General features: G+C 38.8%; 2 protein-coding genes across 6 annotated transcripts in view; one reads left to right on the top strand and one right to left on the bottom strand.

Annotated features, from left to right (window-relative positions):
- The window catches only part of wdfy4 (WDFY family member 4), a 50,407-nt gene that overhangs the window by 13,912 nt on the left and 13,122 nt on the right, over positions 1–23,373 (top strand). Inside the window, exons 17-50 of the mRNA XM_044136534.1 lie at positions 463–677; positions 753–856; positions 1,463–1,667; positions 1,749–1,825; positions 1,908–2,126; positions 2,229–2,407; positions 2,498–2,729; positions 3,044–3,195; positions 3,274–3,385; positions 3,468–3,658; positions 3,763–3,915; positions 4,032–4,105; positions 4,935–5,093; positions 5,181–5,275; positions 5,360–5,441; positions 5,579–5,781; positions 6,259–6,425; positions 6,506–6,625; positions 6,719–6,892; positions 6,980–7,132; positions 7,738–7,864; positions 7,946–8,097; positions 8,244–8,482; positions 8,672–8,787; positions 8,869–9,060; positions 9,143–9,249; positions 13,094–13,171; positions 13,250–13,441; positions 13,985–14,051; positions 14,182–14,396; positions 16,362–16,510; positions 16,600–16,714; positions 18,169–18,254; positions 18,336–18,398. Of these exons, the coding sequence (XP_043992469.1) occupies positions 463–677; positions 753–856; positions 1,463–1,667; positions 1,749–1,825; positions 1,908–2,126; positions 2,229–2,407; positions 2,498–2,729; positions 3,044–3,195; positions 3,274–3,385; positions 3,468–3,658; positions 3,763–3,915; positions 4,032–4,105; positions 4,935–5,093; positions 5,181–5,275; positions 5,360–5,441; positions 5,579–5,781; positions 6,259–6,425; positions 6,506–6,625; positions 6,719–6,892; positions 6,980–7,132; positions 7,738–7,864; positions 7,946–8,097; positions 8,244–8,482; positions 8,672–8,787; positions 8,869–9,060; positions 9,143–9,249; positions 13,094–13,171; positions 13,250–13,441; positions 13,985–14,051; positions 14,182–14,396; positions 16,362–16,510; positions 16,600–16,714; positions 18,169–18,254; positions 18,336–18,398 (4,964 nt within the window). The remainder of the gene's footprint in view (positions 1–462; positions 678–752; positions 857–1,462; positions 1,668–1,748; positions 1,826–1,907; positions 2,127–2,228; positions 2,408–2,497; positions 2,730–3,043; positions 3,196–3,273; positions 3,386–3,467; positions 3,659–3,762; positions 3,916–4,031; positions 4,106–4,934; positions 5,094–5,180; positions 5,276–5,359; positions 5,442–5,578; positions 5,782–6,258; positions 6,426–6,505; positions 6,626–6,718; positions 6,893–6,979; positions 7,133–7,737; positions 7,865–7,945; positions 8,098–8,243; positions 8,483–8,671; positions 8,788–8,868; positions 9,061–9,142; positions 9,250–13,093; positions 13,172–13,249; positions 13,442–13,984; positions 14,052–14,181; positions 14,397–16,361; positions 16,511–16,599; positions 16,715–18,168; positions 18,255–18,335; positions 18,399–23,373) is intronic.
- lrrc18a (leucine rich repeat containing 18a) lies at positions 18,641–23,372 on the bottom strand. Of its 5 annotated transcripts, none has more exons than XR_006372578.1 (3): positions 23,230–23,372; positions 19,870–19,957; positions 19,434–19,518 (listed from the first exon to the last, which is right to left on the bottom strand). XR_006372578.1 is itself a non-coding variant. In XM_044136535.1 (2 exons), the coding sequence occupies exons 1-2, from the start codon at positions 23,233–23,235 to the stop codon at positions 18,724–18,726; spliced, it is 801 nt and encodes a 266-aa protein (XP_043992470.1). In that variant the 5' UTR covers positions 23,236–23,368; the 3' UTR covers positions 18,641–18,723. The 5 variants fall into 5 exon arrangements, 2 of the variants coding, with proteins under 2 accessions (XP_043992470.1, XP_043992472.1); XR_006372579.1 differs by lacking the exon at positions 23,230–23,372 and adding an exon at positions 22,523–23,069; XR_006372577.1 differs by lacking the exon at positions 23,230–23,372 and adding an exon at positions 22,454–23,069.

The raw sequence follows: 23,373 nt of genomic DNA on the forward strand, positions 1-23,373 counted from the left end.
CTTTGGTTAAGTAAGATACGATTGACACAGTCCTTCTAATTTACACAAATAATTCTGAACTAATTGTGAAATCAGATGTTTCATTTGTAAACAGCTTGGCCTGTAGCATCATTGACTAGAGCCTTCAGCTATGTGGGCAGTATTGTTTCTAAAGAGTATTCCTCTAATGTTTTACCAAAACTTGTAGTGATCTTTTTTCATTTAACCAATAAGATCCCATTTAGATTTAAAACTTCTTTTCAAGGGGGAGCCGGCTAAGATATGCAGCAGTAATTAAAACACGGTTATGAAAATGACACAATTAAATACAGGCAAAAAAGGAGAAAAAATTACATAAAAATAATTCAGTTGAAATGACAAGTAGTAGTTGCATGTTAGCTTTAAGGGATCTTAGTTTTGATTTAAGCACATTCAATAAAATTGCAAAAAGGCTTGAATTGAATTCAGTCTTCCTTTTTGCAGCTCTCTATGGAGGTGCAGTGCTCGCTGGCTCACCACATCCTATCTATGGTCAAATCGGAGCGAAACCGACAAATAATGTGTGAGGGGGGACTGGTGTCCACTCTCCTGACTCATTGCCGCAGCATACTGCTGTCTCCCAACCACCATCTGCATCTACCTGTGACGCGGATTTTTGAGAAGCTCTCCTCCCAGGCCATCTCGCACTCTGAGTTCAGGTGAGACACAGCCTGTTACTGCGATTTAATGTTTGAGTGTTTGTGCTGACGTTTTCTGTATTTGCATCCTCTCAGACAGTTCCTGTGCTTAGGAGATCCTCTCATGTGTTTGGCAGACGAAACATCCAAACAGGTTCAGACAGAGGACAACCCAACACTACAGACCTCACATTCAAAGGGTAAACATTTCACTTAAAATGAAATTATTGTTGTATAAGTTTTAGAAGGCCTAAAAGCCAAGTGAAAATATTTCTGTTATTGAGCTGTTTTTTAAGTCTGACAAAAAGTTGTCTTTTCCTGACCTTATGTTTTAATGCACAGATATTTTTTCTTGAGCAAAATCTGAGATTGTTTGAATAAAACATTTGGAAGTCTTTTGCACTTTGTACTCATCTCGACGATTATTTCTCAAACACTGAAAAGTAATTGTGGTCTAATTAGTCTTTTGTATGAAAGTTTTTGGAAACTTGGGTTTTAAAAATGTCCTTTTTTTCTGTATTTCCAAAGGTTTGTGTATCTGTGTGCAAGGCAGGTTAGGTCATTGCGTTAATATTTGTCCTTGAGAGGACCCATTATTTATAACTCTTCCTTCACTTTTAATCTTAATGAAAACCAAATACACATTTCTTAACCAAGAAAACTCCAGGGATGTTTGTTAAGGAAACAAATCACATTTGCAGGTTGGGCTACATCAGAGATGGGTTCTTAAACTATTTTTCTCGCTTGCCTCTCAGAGCTCCTGCAGACATCAGGTCCCTCTTTAAACTTTCTCTTCTTTAAACCAGATGAGAACACAGATGCTAAATCTTCTCGGAAGACGCTGAAACGGTCCTTCAGCTTGTTGCAACCTTCAACATCGTTTGGCTCCGGCATTCCTCTCCACCAGATTGTCAGTCTGGTTTCCATGACGGCACCACGCACCTTCAGACCACACAGAGTGTCTTCCTCACCTGCCTTTGTAGAGTTTGATATGAGCGAGAGCGGATATGGGTGAGTTGTTTACAAAAAAATGTTGCAATAAGATCTGCAGCAGAAAATCAATCATTTAACAAACGTCATGTTTTCTTGTAGGTGTCTTTTCCTTCCCTCTGTAGCCACGGTGAAAGGCGTGACTGCCGATTCTATCGCAACTGGTGGAATTGGAGGAGGTAATTAATAATTCATTCTGTTCAGCTACTTTGTGTGTTGTCCAGTGATATATAAAATGTTAAATAATCTCTCGTGTTCAAGATTGCAGAGGCTTTCCGCCAACATCCGGCCTGTCATTTACCTGCTGGTTCCAGATCAACAGGTTCAGCTCAGCTTGTGATTCCCACCCGATCCGTCTGCTGACAGTGGTCCGCCACATGTCGCGAACTGAACAACAGTATATCTGTTTGTCAATCTCCTTCTCAGCCTACGATGGCTGTCTGGTCATCTCCACAGAGGAGGAAGCATTCACATACCTAGGTAGGAGAAGCGGAAGTTGGTTTTTGTTTGTCTTTTTTTTTTTTTTTTTCTCAGAACTGTCAGGAAGCCCAAGTAGACCCATTCACTGTTTCTTTTGTTCAGATATGATGGAGCCAGAAGTTTGCTCTCCGACTTCTTTGACCTCGTCGCTCAGGTTCCGCTGCTCCAGCATGTTGGTCCCTGGCCAGTGGCACCATTTGGCTGTCGTCATGGCCAAAGATGTGAAGAAAAGCTGTTTGACCTCAGCCTACTTCAATGGAAAGGCAGTGGGAACAGGAAAGGTAGATGGGAGAAGTTAGAGGGAGCTGATAATTGAACAAATGTATCTAATGTTTCACATCATTTAATTTCTTCATACCTGTTTTCCTCAGATGAAGTACATCCAGCCATTCCCAGGTCAGTTTGTCTCCATGGACCCCACAGCTGTGATTGATGTGTATGGACTGATAGGGACTCCGGTGATGTGGAAAGATTATGCGGCTTTGGTGTGGCGTGTGGGTCCCTGCCACCTGTTTGAAGAGGTGTTGAGCTCAGAGACTGTGGCTGTGGTTTACACACAAGGCACTGGCTACCTAGGGAACTTCCTGGCTCTGCGTAACATGGGTGAGTCTGTGTTTTGCAAGAGATCTGAAACAAGTCAGTGGTTTATTTTGAAGAAGTACCCGAAGTTAATATCTTTAAATTTGCTTTGTTTTAAGTTTTTATAGAGCGAGAAGGCAAATTTGTGTATATTCATGACAATCAAGTCTAATCAGTTACTTTCATGTTTTTCTGTTATGTAATTTTTTTTATTTTTATTTTTTTTTAAATGCAACAGTACCAGGAGCTGTCCTGTACAAGATCAATAACTGAACATTGTACTTTCCAGGTAAAACCTGTCATGGTGTTATGGTTACATGTCTAGCGCTTGTTTCCAGGCGCTGATCTGAATGGCGAGTCTTCGTCGCTCAGACTTGTTTATGAGGAGAGGATCTCTTTTGGCATCAACCCTGCAGTTTCCACTTTTACAAATGTGGTGCAGATTAGAGAGGATTACAATGAGGTGGATTGCAGACTCATTGCGAAAGAGGTATAGCTGAGGCGAATACTTTCTGAACATGATTCTGTTGTTTTCATAAAGAATAACAGCAATTTTGTGTAATTACAGATGGGGATAACGTCTCGAGATCACTCAACACCTGTTTTTTTCCTTCAAAACATTAGCAAGCACCTGAGTGGTACAGCTCGCACCATAGGTGCTGCTTTGATTGGACGTTTTGGTAAGCAAGATAAGGTTTTGAAAAGTTAATTGAAAAGTCTTTGAGTTTTATTTTTTGATCTCTGGAGTCTCTTTTTTTCCAGGTGTCCGAACTTTCATCCCCAAATCTGCTTCCACTGGTTTTCTGTATGTTGGTGGGCCTGCCGTTGTCCTCAGTCTTGTTGCCATGGCACCAGATGACAGCTCTTTGTATGCGGCTATTAAAGTTCTTCTCTCAGTGCTGGAAACAAACTCTGCAATGCAGGCCGAAATGAACCGCATCAATGGATACAAGGTTTTTCTGACTTGATCAACACATCTGTAAATTAACTTTTGTTTCAGGCATGAACATTTTCTTACAGTTTGAATCTGTTTTGTTGTATTTTGTTCTTTATCTAGCTGTTAGCCTTCCTGCTAAAGATGAAGAGCAGTCTTATCAGCCATCGAACCTTTCAGCTGGCTTTGTGCCTCTCAAGTTCAGTGGAGATGAGCTGTGGAACTGGCTACCTCCAGAACACGCCTGCTTTCCAGGCTCTGCTATGTGACTTGGAGGTAAAAATCAGCATAGCTATTAAAAGTTAAACATATGTGCAAAAGTTGATTTTTTATATATTTTTTTTTTTTCTGAAATAAAAACGTGATGCGTTTTCTTTATCCCTCATTTTTAGGTGTGGCGAGATACGCCAGACAGTCTGGACCTCTCAGTTCTAAAACACTTTGCGGATATCCTGAAATCCTCCAGGTAATCCTCAAAGTTAACAACATGTGGCAAGTCCATATTCAGTCTAATACTATATCACAACAATTAAAATTGTCCAGAACATTAATAGTCTTCTATCCCCGTTACTCACAAAACAGCTTGAAGGTTTCGACACTTACCTGAGTATTTCCAACGCTTGCTCTGTGATATTGCTTTAATATGTTTGTGTGTTTCCCATTTTGACAAAATAAAGCCTTTTCATTGTATTTAGCGATAAGGAGGGAGGTGACAGTTATAAGGAAAGACACTGATGTTGCGATGATTTTACAATAGTTGAGTCCTCAAAAGCAGGTATAATGTGCGCCAGGTTGAAATTTGTTGTACATGACATTCTTGGCAGAATGCTTTTAGAGTTAGCATTGTGACTGGGTCAGCAGGAAATTAAAATCACAATAAGATCATGCTTACCTTCACACTGAAATGAGTTTTTCAAACTTTGTCATGATCTAGCATTGTTAAGTTGGTGGTGGAGATCTTGGAGACTGGTATTCTTAATCCTGTATGAAGAGGGCCTAGACATATTTAAATTTACTGTTAATTGTCACAACCAACAAATCATGTAAAACAATAAAGAGGACCTTGTTCTGAATTGACAGCTTTTATTGGCTGTTCTGTCAATGCACAGAGACGCCTGTCATCAATATCACAGAACGGCAGAAAATAGTCAAGGGAACGTTCAGCAGAATCAGTCAGGAAGGCTGAGGAGAGGACTGGATGCTTGTATGGATTGTTGAATTAGATTTTCTGTCTGCGGGAACAAATTGTGATTGATATCGGTGCTGTTTCTGTTTCCCTCATCATAACCGAGCAGTGACAGCAGGAATGCAGCGGTCATGCACAGCGTGGGCCTGCTGCCAAAGCTGCTGTTTGATTTCTGTGATCCTGGAGTGACCCTACAAAGGGTCCACATTATCTCTGACATCATCACTTCACTACTGAAGGCTCACATGACGTCTTCAGACATAAGCAGGTAGAGCCTGAAGATGCTGTTTTTTTAAATACTAACAACCTATTTTATAATTTAATGCTTTCTGCATGTGTCTTTTTGTGTGATAAGACTTGGGCTTTTCCTGGTCTACACACTTCCTCCTTCCAGTGAAATTTATGAAGGCAGTGAGATAGTGGACTGTGAGGTTTCAAATGACATGTCAGGTACACAGTTAACAATCCCATGCATATGATGACAATACATGTCTGACATCTGTGTCTGATACAAGGTTGTTTTCTGCCATTCAGGTCCAGCTAGCATCATCTGGATTCGTAACAAGATGCTGCTTGTAATTTCTGAAATCCTTAAATCAGACAGCTTTCAAAAATGGTGAGGATGAATACTTTATGCTTTTTGTTAAGCATCAGTGTATAAATAGATGGTAGCATGTCTTTTTTTGACGTAAAGTCATATCATGGCAGGAATACGTACCCAAATTAATCAGATTTTTTTTATCCCCCAATTAGTGACCAGGCCACAGTTTTCCAATCTCTTGGCAACGATTGGTTCCTGCTCTTCCTTCAGGCCCACCTCCACCCATCCACTTTGAAACTGGGCCTCATCCTGCTCACACAGTTTCTGTCCAATCCAGGACAGCAGAGCAGCTTCAGAGAGGGAGTGATGCCAGGAACGCTCATAGAGGGCGTAGAGGAACCATTTGTTATCATGGGTAGACAAAATTTGATTATTTTTACATTTTTTTTTATGTATCCCACTCGAATTTTGTGGGTTTTAATGGTCATTTTGATTATTTTTGAGATACAGTCCTATTTAGACTAAATCAAGTGGTGCTACACCTTATTTAAATAATACTAATAATACTAATAATAATCTTAGATCAACTCTAAGTTGTAGACACAACAGCAAAACAAATACAAAAACAACAACAAATGTGACAATTTTATTTTACAAAAGTTAATATTTCAGTCATTGGGCCATTTTGTTTATCTGCCTTTTGTGCTTTTTAAGGCACAAAAGGTGTCACTTGCAAAATAATTTCTGTTCGTACCAATCTATTACCTTAGTAAGGTCAGGCCATTTTGTTAGTTAATCAAGTAGGTATATCATGGCTCTCACACCAATTACTGATCAATTTAAAAATAAGTCTTACTTTTTGTTAGTCACTGACTCCTCGCCTTCTTACCAGACAACCTTCGAGTCTACCCTTGGTCCCAGGAGTGCCTCAGCACCACTTGTCTGGGTTTTGATGTTCTCCAGGAGTTGTTAGTCAGACACATTCACTTGCCACAGGTATATGAAGCTTTAGCTGCTCTTCTACTTGGGAGGAGCACCAGTCACATGACAGGCAGAGAGGTGGGTTAGTCTGCACTGTCTTAAATTCTCCCCTACAGTACCAGTTTTGTCATCATCCTTTCATTGTATCTCTCATACAGCTTGATTTGGATGATGCCCTTCAGGAATTAATTGAGTGCCAAAGGGAAGCTCCCTCTCAGCAACTTTGTGTTGAAGCTGCTATATTGCTCATGGAGCTGGTTAAAGTTATCATCTCTCAGGTTGAAAGAACTTAAAAGAGTCTATATTCTCACAAGTATTTTTTAAAGAAAATTTACAGTGAAGAACATGTGTTTCTGTTCTTGTTTCAAAAGCCCTTATCTACAGATGAATCTGACAGTGAGGCACCATGGGAAGTGCAGCTCCCAGCCAGTGTAATGCAGTTCCTTTGTCTCCTTCACAATCTCCGACCAAGAGACCCACTGTGGGTATCACCCAAGTTCCTGCATTCACTCGCCAGCGTTGTTTATCCTGCGGAGATTTCAGAGGTTTGTTGTGTGGTTGTTGTTTCATAAAGCTCTCCTATAAGTTATCATCTGTGGAGTTTTATTGTCTGGTTTTCTTTCTTACCGTAGGTTAACCCTTGCAAAACAAATAAGAGAGAGGGCACATTCAGCACTCATCCAACGAGGAAGCCGGTGCTCGACTTCATGCGTATTCTGCTGATGGACAGTCTTCTAAACGTGTGTTCAAGCTCCAACACACATCCCGCAGTTCTGCTGCTGGAGGTGAATTTCCAGCCCATGCCATCAGTCACCTTGCTGCTCAGGAAACCATGAATGTCCAAATAATTTGGGACTTTTAAGGATTTGGAGTTTGAACAGTTTTTTTTATCTGAGACTTGATTCCCAACACATCATAACTGGTTTTATAATTAACATGTATCTAAACAAAGAAGTGCATTTTTAAGAGTAGATGTGTCTGTTTGACTGTTTGAGGGATAGAGAAACTCTTTATACTTTGATATTTGCTTTCAACATCAGGGTATGTAAACGTTAGGCTTGTACTATGCGTATTTTATATTATTCAGTTTGTAGATTACAGTCATGATGAATTGACGCATGCTATAGCAGAAAGGCTTTGTTTGTTTTTTTTACTAAAAGCTCCTCTTCAATTTGACCAAATTCTGCAAAACTCTTTTTTCTCCAGAAGGTGCCACTCTATGCTCATTTACCAAACAAAGCAGAGCTGAGCTTTTTTGATCAAATTATTCACCGCTGGAGGAAAAAAAAGCACCTAGATGGCCAAAATAGCACATTTCCTCACAAGTGTTTTCACTCACATCATCTATGCACTTGCCGTTAGATAAAAGATTTTTTTATTTCTGGCCTAGTTTTGTCCTGTTGCCACGTCGCTGGAGCAAAGGCAGACTTTTCAATCTGAATTGGTGGAGCTGATCATGAACATCATCCATATGCTCAGCCATGAGGATGATAACAACACCCATCTCACCTCACAAGGTAACATCACAATACATTATTTTTATACACCTAAATCTGTACTCAACAGAAATTAAATAATAATTTTACTTTTTCTGTTAGACTGCAGTAATCAGAATGGCGAAGGAGAGATGGGTACTCTGATGGACAATGTGGTGCTCTTCTGTAGGACTATGCTGCAGAAGCTTCACAGTGGAACATTTGCTGGAGATCCTGAAAGTTTGCTCGACTTCCTGGCTGATCAGATTATGGTGGTGAGACACAGACTTTCACAAAATTTATTAGATAAATTCACAGCAGCATGTTATTAACTTAGAGAGCCTTTCAGCAATAAGAGATACATCTTTAACGTAAAAATAATGTAGATCAAGTTTTTCAGGCATTGTCTGTCTGATTCTAGGCTGTGGGGAAAGCTCTCACTCAAAGGGAGAGGGCTGTGTCTGCTCTCTACTCGTGCACCAATAAAGTCCTGCTTCACTTCCTGTCTCAACCGCGTAATTCCCAAGAAGAGAGGGAAGTTGTCATCAGGGCATTGCAGACCTTCATGGAACGCTGGGATGTGTTCATGGCAACCTACAATGCTAATGTGAACTTCATCACCTGCCTACTTCACTGTCTGCTGCTGATTCGCTCTGGCAGGTAAAGGAAAAAGTGTAAAAAAACACGTTGAAACTGCATCTGGCTTCTTTTTGAAAGAACTATGAAACTTAAGAATGGACACATTTTTTGTCGCTTTTTTAATATGCGTCAATACCAGAAACTTATGCCTTTTTCACTTAGTAAATCTTTTAGTATATTTCTAAATTGACACATATCCTTCTTTTGTAGCTACCCAGAAGGTTTTGGATGTGTGCCACAAAAGGGTCACAAAAAGAAATCAAGCCCTATACCTGGCAGAAGTAAAAGCCCTTCCAACCTCAGTAATGGAGCAGACATTACGACAGGTTTGATCCCCTCTTTTAGGGATTTTATGTTTATTTCACTCCTCAGAAAATACTAAATGTGTGTTTTTGTGTGTTTTCTAGATGACAAACAACTCGTGTCCTTAGCAGAGGCCTGCTGGTCAAAGGTAATATCAGAAAGACAACACATTCTTGAAGAGAGCTACAAGGTTGAAATCTCAGCGAGCAGTACGACAGAGACAAAGCCAGTGAGCATGACTGAAATCAGCCCTTTATGGGAGGAGATGGCACACAAAACCTGGCAGCTGTACACAGGTATGCTCATGTTTTTCAGAAGCACAAAGGGTTAAAAAGCATGACTTTGAGTGCCCAGGTATTGATATTTACATCTTCTCAGAATCTCAGAAGACAAAAGCAGCCAGCAGATCTCAGAGGACGTTCGATGCCATCAGTAGTGCTCTTCGCTCTGCTTTGGGAAAAGGTCACAAGTCAATAAAAGCAGAGGTACTTCCACATTGCCTCACACATTTTTCATCTTGTGATGTTACACAAGTTTTAATGTATCTTTGCAGAGGGAAAGTACTATAAGGTTTCACCTAACTTAAAAATAGTCCACAAATCTCATCTTTGTGGAAGAGTCTCTTGAAGAAATTCAGTATTGAAAGAAAACCACAAAATTATGTAGAAGACACTAAAGACACGTTAAAACTTGCTGGCTGTGACAAAAAGCAATCTGCAAAATACAGACCACTCCATGTTCATAGGGGTGGTCTACCATCACTATAGTGATGGTAATGGTGGCATCATGCTGTGGGGATGCTTTTTTATCTGTGGAGACATGAAAAATAAAACAGCAGCAAAGGATTGCCTCGGGAAGGATAAATATATTTTGTACATTTTTATTAGTTAAAAAATTAAAACCCTCCATGCTTTTATTTTCCATTTTAGTTTTGTACTACTTTGTATTGTTGTATTAATATACATTTCAGATTAAGGTTTCGATGTGACAAAATGGGAAAAGTTCAAATGGTATGCATACATATATGAAGCTGCTCAGCATAGAGTTTTTCAACTTTAGATTTGTCTCCACACAAGACACAGTTTTATCCTTTGAGGTATCTGGGGTTGTTACCTTCTCCCAAATCCCAGAGGACTGTGCCAAAAGTCCATCGAAAGACAACAATGTGCTTATGCTGTGGGCCGTCCAGCCCTGCGGGGGTGTTTATTTCTTTAAATAGATTTGGATTATCACAGCTGATTGCCCCTGAGTGGGCTTTGTAATTGATATCTGTTAGGCCCATCCATGGGAACACTAGCCACAGCACACCGTTTGCCGCTGAAGGTTAAAGACGCCTTTATTGTTGTTTTTTCCCCCCCGAAACACGTGGCCCACATCATTAGTTCCCCCACAACGCTTAAGACGTTGAGCCATCTGGAGCAGGGAGCAGGGACATATTACTCAGGCACACAGGCATGAAATTACAGCGTCTGTGTGTCTGTCTCGCACTCCCCAAAAGTGTACGTGTATGCTCTTGTTTGTGCATGTGTCTTGCCCACAGAAATCATGCTGGCAATTACAGTGGTTGCAATCTGATGAAAACATTACTCATTTGATGTTATTCTTTATCATATCAGTTCCTGACAGGCTATCAGAGAAGGTGATGAATTGTTTTTCCATCTGAGATGCAGGGAAGACGATGGCGGGAGGTTTTAGTTCTTCATCTTTATGGTGTTTTGCTGCATAAATGTTGCAGAATGTTGGTAGTGTTTAAATTAGAGATGTGGAAACAATCATCAGCTATAGTCAGCTGCTCCGCTCACCTTTTCATCCATCTTCTTGAAGTAATAACAGCCATTAATTAATTTGTAGATCATCAACTTATGACCTTTACTTAACAACTTGTGTGCTTTTGATGAGCTTCTTTGCAGCACAGTGAATCATTTTGCTCCAGTGTCTCTCAACAGTACACACCCCTTTTAAAATGACACCATTATTGTTTATTTCTTAAACGTCTCCCATGTTTAATCATTTTGTACAATTCAAAATGAAAAGCAAACTAACACAGTTTAATAAAAAAAACAAACCTGTAGGAATATTCCAGTTTATGGGGTAAGTTCAGCCTATTTTATTTTTCAGTAAGTGAGATGTGCCCACTCTTACCTTGTAAAAACTTTCCAAATTTCTCAAACTGCCCTCTTTTGGTCATGTCACAGATGTTCTGTCAGCTTTAGTTCTCCAACTCTGTCTTTATTTTGAGCTAGGTCTGGTAGACCTGGACTCATTGTGATGCTGAAAAAAATAAAATCTCTCTTTATCATTTGCATCCATCTCAACCAAAACTTCAGTTTTATTTGAAGAAATGTACCCCAGGCCCATAGCATGATGCTGCCACCACCATCCATCGTAGTGTGTTTAAGGTTCTTTTAAAGGTGTGCAGTATTGTTTTTGTGCCAAATCATTTGAAAATATGTCCCGAAAATTAAATTTCAGTCTGGTCAGACGCTTTAAGACTTTTTGCCAGCCCTGAATATGATCTTTTGATGAAAATAGTTATGTACAATTTTGTAAATTGTAAATTTTGTAAATTTGCCTTAAGGATAAAAATCAGCAAATGGCAGAAAGATCCTGGAAGAGCTGTATCTCAGGTTGATCAGCTTTACCACAGTTGAGGCAGGTGTAAACTGAAGAAGACTGAATGCTAAAATTAAATCAAAAGGTGTATCAGCAACACATTAATATAAGGGTGTGTATGTGTATGCAGGCTATTACAGGTTTTCATTTATTTAGTTATTTCTTCATAGGATATATATCATTAAAGGTGGAATACATTGTGAGAAAATTTCACCAAAGTCATTTTTTCTAAGAACTTGCCTTTCTAAGAGAGCACTTTTGAAAGCAAATGCATCTACATTTATTAACCAAATAAATAGGTTTATTGTAGGTAGTGGAGGAGAATATAAAAACTGATAAGCAGACTTTGTCCTCAGTTAAGCTTCAGTGCAATCCTTCCAGAGATTTATTTCATCAGCGAATGCAGTTTCCATAATCATATCTGTGTCCTCATATTAGAAAGATAATTAACAGCACTAATGATCACGTTAAGTTCATTACACATTCACTGCCAGCTCAGAATGAAGTTGACATTATGTTGCCTTATCATCAAAGGTGGCGTATTGTTGGGAAGTCATTAAAATGGAAATGAGCGCGATGTTCTGATGTTAATTGCAGAGGGAAGAGATGAGTTATGTATTTAATGCAGCATTTTAAAAAGCCAATGAGGTTCCTATCTGCTAAATAGGGTAATTAATGCTATATATTACTTATGTTTGTCCAAATGAAGGAATGAAATTAGAGACAATGACGCCAACTTGCTGTTTATTTGTCACAACGCGCCTCTAGTCTGCAAACTTCATTATTACTCATATTTCTATAATCTTCCTTCAGATTCCTCTTTTATTTCCTTCGCAACGCAACTTCTCATTTGGATAGGCAGCTGGCCATTTAAGGAAACAATTTGTTTTCTCCGAAGAGCCTGTCAAAGTTTGTCAACTTTCATGAACATGTTCACTCTGTAACCTATCTAGAATTAGTACATTTGCTCTTGTGCAAAAGTGTTCTTGCCTTTTTACTCTGGTCGAAATGAACAAATTAATTCTTTCAATGGGTTTATTCCTCGGAACACAAAATTAGCATGTGTAAATAAAACTCGATATAAAGAGTTACTGCGTGCTCGCTCGCTCAATTAAATGGCTTTCCTGGGTCAGCTGTGAAGATGGACACATGTTGTTTCACTAGTCTCAGAGCGAGCACCGCTGTGATGATGGGTTTAATGAAGCAGTTAACAGTCAGAATATGATCCCAGTGTGTCTGAACATGAGCATTGTGCAGTGTCAACACGCGGCTCTGTTTGGGGGTTTTTTCATTGCTTTTCTCTTTTAATCGTCCTTAAAAAAAGAAAAAGAAAAGCACCCATACACTCGCATGCTCACACACAATAAAGGTGCTCACACAAACCAACCTTGGCGCTGACTGTGGCGAGGCTCCGTGATATTAATGTTTATGTTAATTAGATCACACCAACAAATGATTGCATTTGAACACAGGGTTATTGTAAGACTGTAGCCACTAGCTTGTTTTGCCCAGTGAATGCAATTTAACACAGATGTAATTGTGTGAATGCATTGTAATTGCATGAGGAAACAACAATGCCATTATGTATGTGTGCATTTGTTTGTGTGTGTGTGTTTGTGTGGGCGTGTGTTTGTGTGTGTGCTGTCTGAACCCAAACGAGTCACTGTGCTTTCCCTCTTTTTATTTGCAGCTGTTTTCACTCTGGTTTTCTTGCAGGAGTTTCTGTCCAACATGGAGTCGCATAGGCATCGAGGTCACAGTGTGTTTGAGAACATGAGGACAAACCACTTACAGGTTGGACATCATAGTTAAATGTGTTTCAGAGATGAAAATAGGAGTTTGACAAAATTATTTGTTCCCTCTTTGTCCCAGTTGCAAACCACCAAGTGGGAGCTTGTGAGCTCTCAGTGGATGCATGTGGAGGCCGAGCTAATGAGAGAGAGAGCTGTATTTGGCCCTGGCCCCGGGGTGCTGTTGAGCCAAGACTGGGTGCAAGAATCTGCGGAAGGCCCGAAGCGGACCAAGCTACGCATACGCAGAAAAGTCATGAAACAATCCAAACGGGTAAATCCTCTCAGATTAGAGAAGGAGATTCTACTCTGAATTTTATGACATGTACATCGCCTTCCTGCAGCATTCACACATGAATAACTTGGTGGGTTCCAAGTGATCAGCTTTGGTTTCATATAATTAAAGAAACTTTATCTACATGTTTATTGTGCCCCTACGTAGCTGGTAGAAAAATTTATATCTGTCTTCTTGTGGCTCCTGGCAGAGGCCAGATTTATAGCGTGGAAGGCTAAGAATCATCTTTCAAAGAGATTTTTCCACCTGAGCTGTGAACCTCTGCTGCTCCTCCAGAGTTACAATGGGCCTCTTGGGTGCTTCTCTGATCAAAACTCTCCCTGCCTTGTGTGTCATCACCATGCACCTCATCCATATATCATCCACTTTCCAATCCTGCACTACTATGTGTTTATCTATCTCAAGTTCCAAAGAAATACATTGAGTATTGTAAAAATAGTTTTGAGATGTGCTACATGTCATTAAAAATGTTTTTAATGCAGATTATGCCACTTTTAAATGTGACAAATGTTGTTCATGCAGCTACTGGGAGCACTGAGTTTCGATCTAAAGTCTGAGGAGTCCAGTAGCAGATCAGATGGTGATGCAGGTAAAGATTATTTTGAATTTCTTGCATTCTGAAATTTCACCACAAGATGTCACTAAGTCTTACTAATTTTTCTGTTTAAATCTTAATTTCTGTCCTGGACACTCAAAATTATTATTATTTTTTTTCATAGAGCCAAAGATCTTGTGTGACTTTGATGCAGAGGGTAAAGAGGACGAAGCAGAGGGGGAACAAAGCTGTGATCGCCTGACGTTTTTCCCTGCTTTGAATGAGACACCGTCATTTGCAGAGGGTTTATCTGACCCTTTCACCCCTAAAGCCTGCTCACACACACAAGACTGTCCTGATATGCGAATCGTCCTCCAAGAGCTGCACCCTGAAGAGAAGGTACCGTGGCACTCGATGATGTTTTGGTCTCTCAGCTCTGAATAAAAGTAAAACTACTCCCCACCCTTCCGACACTCACATTCATAATTATCTGATGCAGACGAAGGGATTCCAGTAGCTCAGCGCTGCTATCAGAATTTCATCTTTCCTCATTAGTTAAATATTTTAATGTTGAGGCTCAGCACAGCTCCCCTCATTGTTACAGCGAGTTAGAAACTACGCACATGTTGACAAGGCCCTCTGATCGCTCCGGCAACCAGCCGCGTCTTTTAATGTTTCTGACAGAAGTATTAATAAAAGCAGTAGGAGGTGATGCAAGCTGTCTTACATCCGCTTAGCGAGTGTGTGATGTGTGCTGGTGTGTCCTGTTGCCTTGCAGTTGTTCAGCGCTCGGCTCCTGCTGAGCTTCTTGTCAAATGAACACAGTCATTAGCTCTGAAAAATGCACACACTTTCACAACCGAACATTCACACAAAGGGAGCCCCACTCATAATTAGCTTGCCAGCGCCAATAGTGTGATTATGACAATAATGTGTGTGGGGAGAAATCAATGGTCTGACATTAGGCTCTCAGTCAATAAAAGTCCTCCTTTTCCCTCCTTCCACATCGCCGGCTAAATCGCTCGCAGGCTGATAGCGCGTATCTGTCTGGACCGCAGATAAGGAAATGAGTTTATTGTTATGTATTTAATTTTTGATGGCAATAAATTCAACTAGTTTAATCTGCTCATTATTGGTGACAGTTGGTGCTGACTGATGTCATCTACCATGATATAGCCTAGCGAAGACTCACTCACCTTGACTCCTCTTAAACACCTTCACATGATAAGTGACCGTATCCATCACAGCGTATCTCTGTGTGTGCTTTAAGACAAGAGCTTCTGATCACTTATCAGCTTTACCATTGTGTGTGTGGCAGTGATTAATTCTCCTAATAATGCCCAGGCAGGACCTCCTCCTCGTCCAGTGTGTGGCTGCGTGTCTGGGGGTAGGGACCCTGATTTGATTAGTATAAATTGTGCGGGCCCTGCGGCTGTGTTGGGACCCCATATGTTTTTGCTTTTTTTGGGGTGTGTGTGCTTGTCTCCCAGTGGATTCGGTGCATGGAAACGGCCAGGTGCACGCACTCATTGTGAAATCAAGGGAGACAATAAAATTATCCACACATTATCACGATGCAGTTAGCATTAGCTGCAACCAGCGCTGAAAGCAGCATGTGGATTCACTGTGGCCGAGGATGAAAAGGGGCCGGTCCTTCTCCTCCTCATCAATCAGATCTGATAATGAAGTGTTCAATGGTGTCTTTTTAATAAAGATTAAAATATGTGATTAAAATGATCAATCAAGTAAAGCCTGAACCGATATCTGATATGTCATGCCCTGAGAGAATAAAGCTGTGGTGTGTATGGAGTGTCTTATATAAGGCTTATTGTATAAGCCTTATATAACCCACCTTTACTGGGGGTTACTGTTGGCACCCCCAGTAAAGATCAGTGTGGAACATTGAAATAAATTATTACAGTTGTATCATCTCAAATTAATAATCCAGCTTTCAATTTAAATACATTTACTTAATGTGAAAAAATCCCTTGTTAAGAAGCACTTATTGTTAAAATCACTTTTAAATCAATGTGACCGAAACATCTATTCAATTTATGCTTTACTTTTTTAAGATAATCCAAGTTTCCAGAGCCTTCTAATTAGTAACTCACAGCTTCCTTGAGGTATGGATGTAACTTGTCTCATCCATACCTCCGTTTCTGGCAGCAGCCGGTACCTCAGTGAAACAAACAGTGAGGAGGAAGATAAGAAAGATAATGAATAAGATAAAAAAAAAAAAAAAATTGGATTGTTTAGTTTCAGATTATGCAACGACAAAAACATTTAATTTATAGGCTTTATACACATATTTACAAGGGCTGCTGCTAGCAAACGGTGTGCCTCTGTATGTTTCTTATCATGTAGATAAAGGCAAAGATGTGCGTGGTGATGGTGAGTGGCCTGAGGGTGACAGAAGGTTTGCTGCTGTTTGGAAAGGAGAGTCTGCTGTTGTGTGAGGGATTCACTCTGAACTCCACTGGAGACGTTTGCTGCAGGAGACACCACCCAAGCAGGTACTGTCACCCTGTGAGGGCTGTACACTTTTCTTTGCTACAAAAAAAAAAAAGGTAAACATGACATATTTGGTGTCCCCTTTTTCCAGTGTGAAGGATTCCTTTATTTCCACTGTGCTGAACAAAGAGCTGCCGTCAGCCACTTGCAGACGCTGGCTTTATGAGGATATCAAGGAGGCTCGCTTCATGCGGTTCCTTTTAGAGGTCAGCCATCAAATTAATCTCACAGATATTTTTGATATATAGCAGCTGCAGAAGTTTAAACTAAAATGTAGCCACCTGTTATACATGAATGCTTATTTAAATTAGAATATATTTTTCGAGGCCCGTCTGTCAGGTTAAAAGTAACTTTTGAAAATGACAACATTTAACCAGGCATTAGACAAACTTTTGAAAGAAACATGCAGTGTAGGAAACACAAAAAATTGCAGTCAATAATATTTGTTCAAGTTTGTTTGCTGCTTTGCATTTTTTACATTTATACACATAAGCTTTTAATTAGAAACACAATACATAATCTGCATATTATATCTATCTATCTCTCTCTCTCTCTATATATATATATATAGATAGATATATATATAGATATATATATAGATAGATAGATAGATATATCTATATCTATATCTATATATATATAGATATATATATCTATATATATATAGATATATAAGTATATATATATCCATTAAATACACCATTTTCTATTATCTAAGAGTTTATGACAAGATTAAAAGTAAATTAAAAATTAAGAAAGATTAGCTAAAATTAACAATGTGAATACATTAAAAATTAATAAATTAGCTTTTTTTAAGGAGGACCTTTAAATCATATCTATTGAGCTGTTTTTCCACTGAGACTGTATAAACTATAATATTTGCAATTCAAACATTGCAGTTATTGCTTTCTGCTGGTTGAATGTTGTTTAAACTTGTTTTATTTTATTTCATATATTGAGGAAAATTTATTTATACATCACATTTCAGCAACATGGCAACTCAAAGTTCTTTACCTGATTAAAAAGAAGCAAAAAAAAAACAAGCAAAATATTACATTGTAGAAGCAAAATAGAGGTAAGCAATGAGAGGCTGAAAAACACACTTTATTTATAATATATTTATTTATTAATTTATAGTGTGTTTTTCCAGTTTTTATCAACCAGCAGCTCTAAACAGATGAGGTTTTAGACTTGATGTAAAAGTTTTTATTTTTGCAGTTTTTTTAGAAGTTTGTTCCAGATCGGAAGAGCATAAAAACAGAATGCTGCTTCTCCACATTTGGTTGTGATTCTGATCATGCAGGGCAGACATAAACTAAAAGACCGGAGAGGTCTGGAAGGTTGATCTGAAAAGTTTACTTCAGAGAAGAATAAAAACATCTGTGCAGGAAATAAGTTAGAAGTCTGACTGGGCTACTCCAAAACATAATTATTACCTCTATTTAATAACATTTAAAATATATATTTTAAACCTAAATCTGAAAGAGTTTAATTTGGGGCTTATCTGTATTTTTTTATACTCTGTGATCTTGCATATTTACCAGGAGCAGTAAATATGCAATGCCACAAATGCATAACATATATGTCCAAAAAATAATATATAAACATAATATAACAAATGTTACCATATACATTTTACTGTCTCTTTCTGCTAAACTAGGACAATACTATTGAGATTTTCATGAAAAATGGACACTCTGCATTCCTCGTATTCATGAATAAAGACCATGTCTCTGCATATAAAAGGTAACTAATTTAGAGTTACTGGATATTCGCCGATTTTTCAGCCAACAGTCTTTGACCTTTAGTGTTTTTCTCTGGCTTCAGACTGAGCAGAGTGGTGCCGGCATTAAAAGGCAGAGCAGTTGCTGATATCATCACTAATGCAAAGTAAGTGTAATCTTTTTATTTATTTCCATGTAGATTTGTTTTACAGGCGTGATTTTCATTCGCTGGGATGAGGTGGATACAGGCTAAATGAGATTGCTACAAGGTGAAAGACTTGGTCTCCATCTGGCTCAAAATGAGGTTAAAACTCATCAGCTTTACTTGGCTTATCAACTCTGTTTTATTTGTGTGAAAACATGAGAAAATTGTTGTGTAATATAAAAGTACATAATTTAAACACACTAAACATTTCAGATTGTTTTTATTTGGGCTCTCTTCCATCATTTCTTATCGATGAAAAATTGAAATCGGCAGATAGTTGATCAGTTCACTCTTTCTCTCTGATTCTCCATACATCCTGGGTGACTGCAGCCACTGAGTTCGGTGTCATCAACCCTTCAAATCTATTCCTTTTCTCCTCTAACACTGCAGGTTTTTCAGGTATTTTCTCTGCCTTGTCTTCATTTCTTAACATTCCTTCTTCCTCTGCTTTACATTTTTTGATGCATCCCTTGCACAAGTTGTTTTCATGCACCAGATACAGCTCCTCTGCCTGATCTAGCTTTTCCTGTCTTATCCTCTCATATTCGGCCTCGGCATATGGATTTCTTTCCAAATTCAGCTTAATAAGGTTTTGAAGGGTTGGTACAAACTCAGGTACTTCGGTGAAACAGTTATCAAACAGGGCTAATTCTTGGAGAAACGCTAACTGCTCCAAGGTGGAAGGCAATGCATCTATTTGATTTAGTCCAAGGTTGAGACTCGTCAGGTTGCAGAGGAAGCCCAGTGAAGATGGTAAACCAGCAGTTGTTAAGCAGTTGTTTGCCAGGTTGAGGTGTGTAAGTCCAACCAGGCTACCTATGGACTCAGGCAGAGACTCCAGCTTGTTGCTGTGCAGATCGAGCTTTGTTAGTGATGTGAAGGTTCCGATGGCTTCAGGAAGCTTCTGGATCTGGTTTCGACTGAGATCCAACTCATTCAGATCGCGCATCTTGATGAGAAACCTCGGGACGGTGATTAAGCCCATTTTGGAGAATATGAGTCTACGCTTTCCTTCTTGAGTTATATTTATCGCTTTCTTGGCAAGTTTCTTGAGTTCTCTTTCAGATCGGCCCCCTTTTTTCTGGGATTGAAAAGATAAGAAAACAGATCAGTTCGGCCTTCTTTCTTTTTTCTTTTTTTTTTTTACATTCGCTGCGTGAGGCTAATTTAAAATAGTGCTGTGAAAAATTATTTACCCTCTAGAGATTTCCTATGATTTAGCTTTTTTTTGTTGTACTTATATGTTTGAGATCATTAAAACAATATTTGATATTGAATGAAGATACAAATGATTCCATTTATTAAAAGAAAAAGCGATCAAAACCAATATATCAAGAAGTAATTTAAATATAACTTGCCTCACAACATGAAGCAGGCTAAGAACTGCACTGAAATGGAGAAACAGTAGTAAACCTTCCCAGGAATGGCTGACCTAAGAAGAGTTCCCCAATATCTTGTCAATGTCTCATTCAGGAGGTTAGAAAGAACAACATCTAGACATCTTCAGGCCTCCCTGGGCTCTGTGAAGGTCAGAGTCCATGATTCAACATGAAGAAAGAGACAGATCAAAAAAGTTGCATCACAGAGCAAGTTCCAATCATCTACAGTTTCCCAAAATGTAACACTGATGATTGCAGAGACATTTGACATGTTTGACATGACTCTATAGATTCGTATTTCCTAATAGATGAAATCATCATATTACAATCAATCAATCAATCAAATTTTATTTGTATAGCACATTTCAGCAGCAAAGCATTTCAAAGTGCTTTACATCAGAACAAACACTAAAACACAAACTCTTGCAACATAGAATCAACAGTCATTAAATTCATCATTAAATTCGTAATTGATTATGTTTTGAATACAATTCTAAACAGGTGGGTTTTTAGTCGAGATTTAAAGGCGAGATTTACAACTGCTTTTTTTATCTACCAAACTTATGTTAGTTTTTGTTATTAAAATATTTTTGACTATCTTAAACATTTCAACGTAACCAAAAAAGCAAAAACCAAAGAAATTAATAAGTGGACACATACTCCCCCCCCCTAGTGCTCTCTGATCTACAGCATCATGCAGTAATTTAGGAAATGGACGTGCTCTGTGTATGTTAAGGTGTAAGTATGCATGTGTGAGGCTGATGTGATTTATTCAAGACAAGGGCCTATGTATGGCCTGGGGCAGTGGGGAAAGCATGCACTCTGAGGAATGAGAACTTGAGCAGCGTGTGTGTCACAGTGTTGTGTCTGCATTAGAGTGTGCTCACCCTCGGTTGCCCATGGGGGTATTTAAGAGCACGACTCTCTAATTAAGGCTAATGCACGGGAACAATAGGAGCGAGGCGACAGCAAGGAAACACACAAGCACTGATGTTCTCTCCACTCAACTGATTTAGTTTTTTGGGTCTATTTGAGAAAGAAAAAAAAAAACAGTGTGTGTATTTTTGATGGACAACCATGCAGTGTGCTATATGTGTGTTTGTGTACACAAAGAGTAAAATCAGGACTTTGATAAATGATAGTTTTGGAGTGTTGGGAGTGTAATGAGGGCTTTGCTCTTCTCCCCTCCCTGTCTAAAAGAGCAAGGTGTGTTTCTGTTTGTGTCTGCGTAACACCCCAAGGCCCTCTCTCGCCTCATTCATCATCCTCAGGATGAGAGAGGTTATCTGCTGGTGCTTGTTCTTATTATAACCTCCTATAGGAAACTATTGCATGAAATTATTGCCTCCAATTAGATAACACATACCGAGCCAAATGCAATGATTGATTTAGTGTAGAGCTACAAAATAATTTTATCGATGTTAGGTGGTGGAAAAATTTAAAATACACACTCAACATTTAAACACGTTTGTTTTTTTATAGTTGAAACGTACTATTTAAAGTGTATGAAAAAAATTTTTTTACTGTCTGCCTGGCATTAAATCAGACTAAAATGTTCTTTTTTAAATTTAATTAAGATTATCAAAATTGTTTCCATTTGATAAATGTCAGAATAATAAGTTTTGGCGTTTTAATTCTTGCTTTCTTTAATTCTAGGTTTCCTTCCATAAACCTTTTCACATTAGTTTGCTTGAATATCACATCAGACAGAAATGATAGGTCACTATGGCCTTCAAATTTGAAGGCCACATTCTGTGAGTTCAGAGTTTTGTAATGGCCAATTTGAAACATTGACCTTGTTGTCCTTTATTTCACTTTGTAGGCATCATGTCAGTATGCTTAATGGTCACTGTCCATTTGACAGTGGACAGTGAAATATTTGAAAAATCTATTTTTGCCCAAGCTTAAACTTTTGGGCTGATGTTTGATAAAGCTTCAGTATTTCTGCTCAAGGTTCTTTCATCATGATGTCATCATTTTTTCTTGATTTCCCCTGGATGAACTGGATCCAGAGGAAAGTAGGATCCAGTTGTAACCTAGATCCTGTTCCTTTACATCAAAACACTCACACACTTTTATGCTGCCACACCCATACCTCATCGCTGGGATGGTGTTCTAAAGTTTTCATGCTTCCCTCTTTTTCCTCCAAATCTAACAATATTTCTTATAGCTAACTTCTTCAATTTTAGTTTAACCAGACCACATGGCATGTATCCAAAATTTAAGGGCACATCTGCAAACTATAACCTAGCTTTTCCTTTTCCTTTTCCTTTTAAAATAAAACTCACCCCAAATCAACCATTTTTGTTGATAAACTCTAAGATTATATCTTTATGTTTTTGTGTGAATTTTGACATTTTTGTGCAATTCTTTTAGTTTGGCATTATTTGGCCTAAAACCGTCTCACTGGCCTCCTTTAGTCAAGCAAATCTTAGGCAGTAGAATCTTCCTATTGGTTGCAGTGTTACAGTTTGGTACAATTTTGTCTCGTCCTCGTGTTTGAGTATAAAAGCACAGCGCTGCCTGACAAAGTGGATACATTTACAACAGTGCTTCTTTCTCTATGATCACAGCCCCATTTACCCCCTCCATTCATCCCCACATTCGGCCGTGTTTATTGGCTTTTTTTGTACTTACCATACTTTAGATGCTTTTTTCACTATGTTGTTAAGCTTGATCAGATTTTGTTTTAGTGGTCAAACTAACCTTGGTCTTTGTTTTGTAAGCGATCCCTGTAAATGTTGCAGAAATAGCTCATACAATACTCACTAATCCTTTCAAAGAGACATATAACAGTTTGCATACTGAGTCTTCTTTCACCAAACCAAGAAAGATTTCTCTTGTTTATTGCTGTTGCTTAGCAACTGAGGTGCTTTGACTTTATTGACCTGTTACTAGCCCACAGAGAAGGAGGAGATTTCAGAAACAGCGGACCACTTTCACAATTTAGATTAGATGTGTTTGGATAGTTGTTTCAGAATTAATGAAATGTTCAGCGTTGTTGGCGTTTTGATATAGATGCTTTTTCAAGCTATCTGCATATCCTGATAGAATAATTTTTAAGTGGGTAAATGCTACACTTTTTTTGGAAAAAATTTTTTGTTGTAATGTGAGCTTTTATCTGACTGAAAGATGGAACAAAAATGAATGATATAAAAAGACTAGAAAATTTCAGAAGAAATTCAGCCGGGACCTGCCAAAGTGTGCCCGTCAGTTGGAAACCAGCAATTTGATGCTTAAAATTAGCATCAATGGTAAGCTTAGCTAAATTGTAGTCAGTAGCCTTTGGAGAGTCACAAGTATGTTGACTAAGATGGACTTGCACCATTCAGTCTCATTTTATATTTGTTTTCTAAGCTTTGAAGTAGGAAATCCTTTGACAGTGCAAGTCAATCCGCTTTAGCTGAACTCACCTCCATAACTGCTCCTATAGCTGTTTACAGTCTCTGTTTCCTGAGTCTCACTGCTCTTTTCTGCTGCTGCTTCTGAACTCTGCCTTTGGTTGCATTTAAGTTCAGGCTGCTAGGCAACAGATCAAGCAAAGGAAACCTGCGCTG

This window comes from Gambusia affinis, linkage group LG13 (genome assembly GCF_019740435.1).
Source record: "Gambusia affinis linkage group LG13, SWU_Gaff_1.0, whole genome shotgun sequence".
NCBI lineage: Eukaryota > Metazoa > Chordata > Actinopteri > Cyprinodontiformes > Poeciliidae > Gambusia > Gambusia affinis.